Raw genomic sequence first — 2,500 nt, 5'->3', positions numbered from 1 at the left:
TTTAAGAAAAGGTGCAGCGCCAAGGACGTTCTGCTCACACACACACACACACACACACACACACACACACACACACACACACACACACACACACACACCTTCATCACCATGGTAACCACCTGCACAAACTCACCTGACTGGGTGGACCGGTCTGGTTTACATTTCCACAACAACTCAGTAGGGAAACACACACACACACACACACACACACACACTCACTGAGGGTGGGGCTGACAGTGACGTCATTAGGGATCTGAGTGGGTTTAATAACATGACTAATAACACGGGTGTGAAAACTTCAGGACTTTTTTTTGCTGGTTGTTTAGGGTTGGTTTGAGAGTCCCACAGTCACCCTGCAGGGTGGAAAACTCACCCCTGATCTTCTGTTTCAATCTCAAACACTGAACGGGTCGCGTCCCAGAACCTCCATCTAACATTTATCAGATTAAAGACTGTAGATTTATTTCCACTAACACATTTCATTCTAATCAGAGTTTAGCACTGACCTGCTCTCAGGCCGCGTCCGCTGGCTGTGTCTGTAGGAGGTGGGGGTCAGACGGGGTACAGCCACCTTACTGCTGCAGTGACTCCTGCTGTCTGCTCGTGTGTTACGACTGTACAAATCCACCGCTGGCTGGTGTAAAGATACGGACCACACATCCCAGGTGTTAGAGGAGATGCAAAGGGGAACTGAGTATGTCCAAACCAAACTAAACTAAAATGAATCTATGAATAGTGAATATTTATGATGTAATAGTTTAATCATCTTTAGGATCTTCAGCACTTTTACCAAACTGAGCTTCATCTGAGACTCGATCTGAGTAACTGAGGATTAAACTTCCTGCTCAGGGGTCCAACAGTGACAGTCTGAACCCTCTGACTGCAGGTTTTATAGATTTGCTCAGTCCACTTCAGCTTTTTTGTGAAACTGATCCTGTTTTTCTAACTTCTAACTTCTAACTTTTCAACATTAAACCAAAAACAATCTGATTTAATCGTTTCTTTAACAAGAATCTAAAAACAACAGCTAACAGGCTAACAGGCTAACCACTAACCGGGAATCCAGCATATCTCAGAGGCACAGAAATACTGTGTGATGTAAAATAATATTAATAATACTAATACTAAGAATTAATACAATTATAATAGTAATAATAAGAATAATTAAGAGTTTCAGCTTGTGTGTGTGTGTGTGTGTGTGTGGTTTTCGGTTAAACCCACCTGTACTGAACACACCTGGTGGGCGGAGCTACAGCAGGGCGAGAGAGGACAGACTGAACCTGCGAACGGGACACGAGAGGTAACAGCTGAACGTGCAGAACTGAGAGGAACGAGGACCATCAGAGGGACAATCAGACGCCCCAGACGCTTCTCCTCGTGGTCTTCTGCTCTGGGATCTACTGAACACACACACACACACACACACACACACAGCAGAGCAGCATGATAAAAAAAGGAGGATTAAATTTCCTAAACCGGAGGAATCAGTCGCTGTTTGACAACAACACACAGTTTAAAGACCTCGGTAAGATTTTATTCCTCTTATTATTATTATTATTAATAAAGAGTTTGTGAGGAGTGGAGTGAGGTATTATGGGTAATCAGTGTGTCCATGGTGACCTTTGTACCTGTCGTGCTGTAAATAAACACTCAACATGAAACTGCTTCTGTAGCGCAGCACCAAACCTACAAACAACCCAAAACCATTCTGATCACATGACATGTTATTATTAACTGTTAAACACAAGGTTATAAAACAGGTTATAAATGTGAGTAAACAGAAACACGTTTAATCAGCTCAGAAATAAAAGAGTAAATTCACTTTAACGTTTAATTTATAAGAAAAAACTTTTACCAGAAACATTTAAACAAAACCACAGTTAACTGAGTCTTCTCTTTTAATGGATTTATAATCCAGAACCTCCGACCTGAACCGCGTCTCATCTAAACATCGTAAATGAAACGTCCTTCTGCAGGATTCAGTCGTTAACCAGAACAACGTTTATTCTGATCTTCTGGTACTTTATGGAGTCCGTGTCACGTCTCCTGATGACAGCATTTATTTTCACGCTGCTGATTCAGGTGTTTTACGTTCAGGGTGTGTTTGTGTTTTATTATAAACATCTTATTTATAGAGATTTAGTATCATGTTAACGTTTATCTGATTATCAATAATTCATGATTTATTATGAAAACAAGTCAGATTAAACACATGACTGTGTGTGTGTGTGTGTGTGTGTGTGTGTGTGTGTGTGTGTGTGTGTGTGTGTGTGATGTTTAGAAAATGTGGAGTTTGTGTACGACTCTGCAGTGATCCCAGATTCAGGAACAGCGAAGGTTCGGTCCAGACCCACTGTCAAACACTTCAGTACCGTAAGTCACATGATCACGGTCCAATATTTGATTTGTATTGATCAGCTATTGATCACAGATACACGTTACATCCCATAATATAATCAGTTCATCTGATGTGTGGTTGTACTGATGTGGACAATGTCGA

At 41.3% G+C, this 2,500-nt stretch overlaps 2 protein-coding genes across 3 annotated transcripts in view; one reads left to right on the top strand and one right to left on the bottom strand.

Annotated features, from left to right (window-relative positions):
- The window catches only part of irf6 (interferon regulatory factor 6), a 9,555-nt gene extending 8,012 nt beyond the window's left edge, over nt 1-1,543 (bottom strand). The window contains exons 1-2 of one of the 2 annotated variants that reach the window (XM_062987000.1): nt 1,222-1,543; nt 507-634 (exon numbers count right to left, since the gene is read on the bottom strand). In XM_062987000.1, coding sequence (XP_062843070.1) covers nt 507-634; nt 1,222-1,341 — 248 coding nt within the window. In that variant the 5' untranslated portion in view covers nt 1,342-1,543. Of the gene's footprint in view, nt 1-506; nt 635-1,221 lie in introns of those variants that run through there. The other variant, XM_062987002.1, reaches the window with a different exon arrangement.
- Nucleotides 1,289-2,500, top strand: part of LOC134302020 (mucin-2) — an 11,776-nt gene continuing 10,564 nt past the window's right edge. Inside the window, exons 1-2 of the mRNA XM_062986994.1 lie at nt 1,289-1,525; nt 2,282-2,373. Of these exons, the coding sequence (XP_062843064.1) occupies nt 1,444-1,525; nt 2,282-2,373 (174 nt within the window). The 5' untranslated portion in view covers nt 1,289-1,443. The remainder of the gene's footprint in view (nt 1,526-2,281; nt 2,374-2,500) is intronic.

The sequence above is a fragment of the Trichomycterus rosablanca genome, chromosome 24 (genome assembly GCF_030014385.1).
Source record: "Trichomycterus rosablanca isolate fTriRos1 chromosome 24, fTriRos1.hap1, whole genome shotgun sequence".
Lineage (NCBI taxonomy): Eukaryota > Metazoa > Chordata > Actinopteri > Siluriformes > Trichomycteridae > Trichomycterus > Trichomycterus rosablanca.
This window is presented reverse-complemented; position numbering and strand designations above follow the sequence as displayed.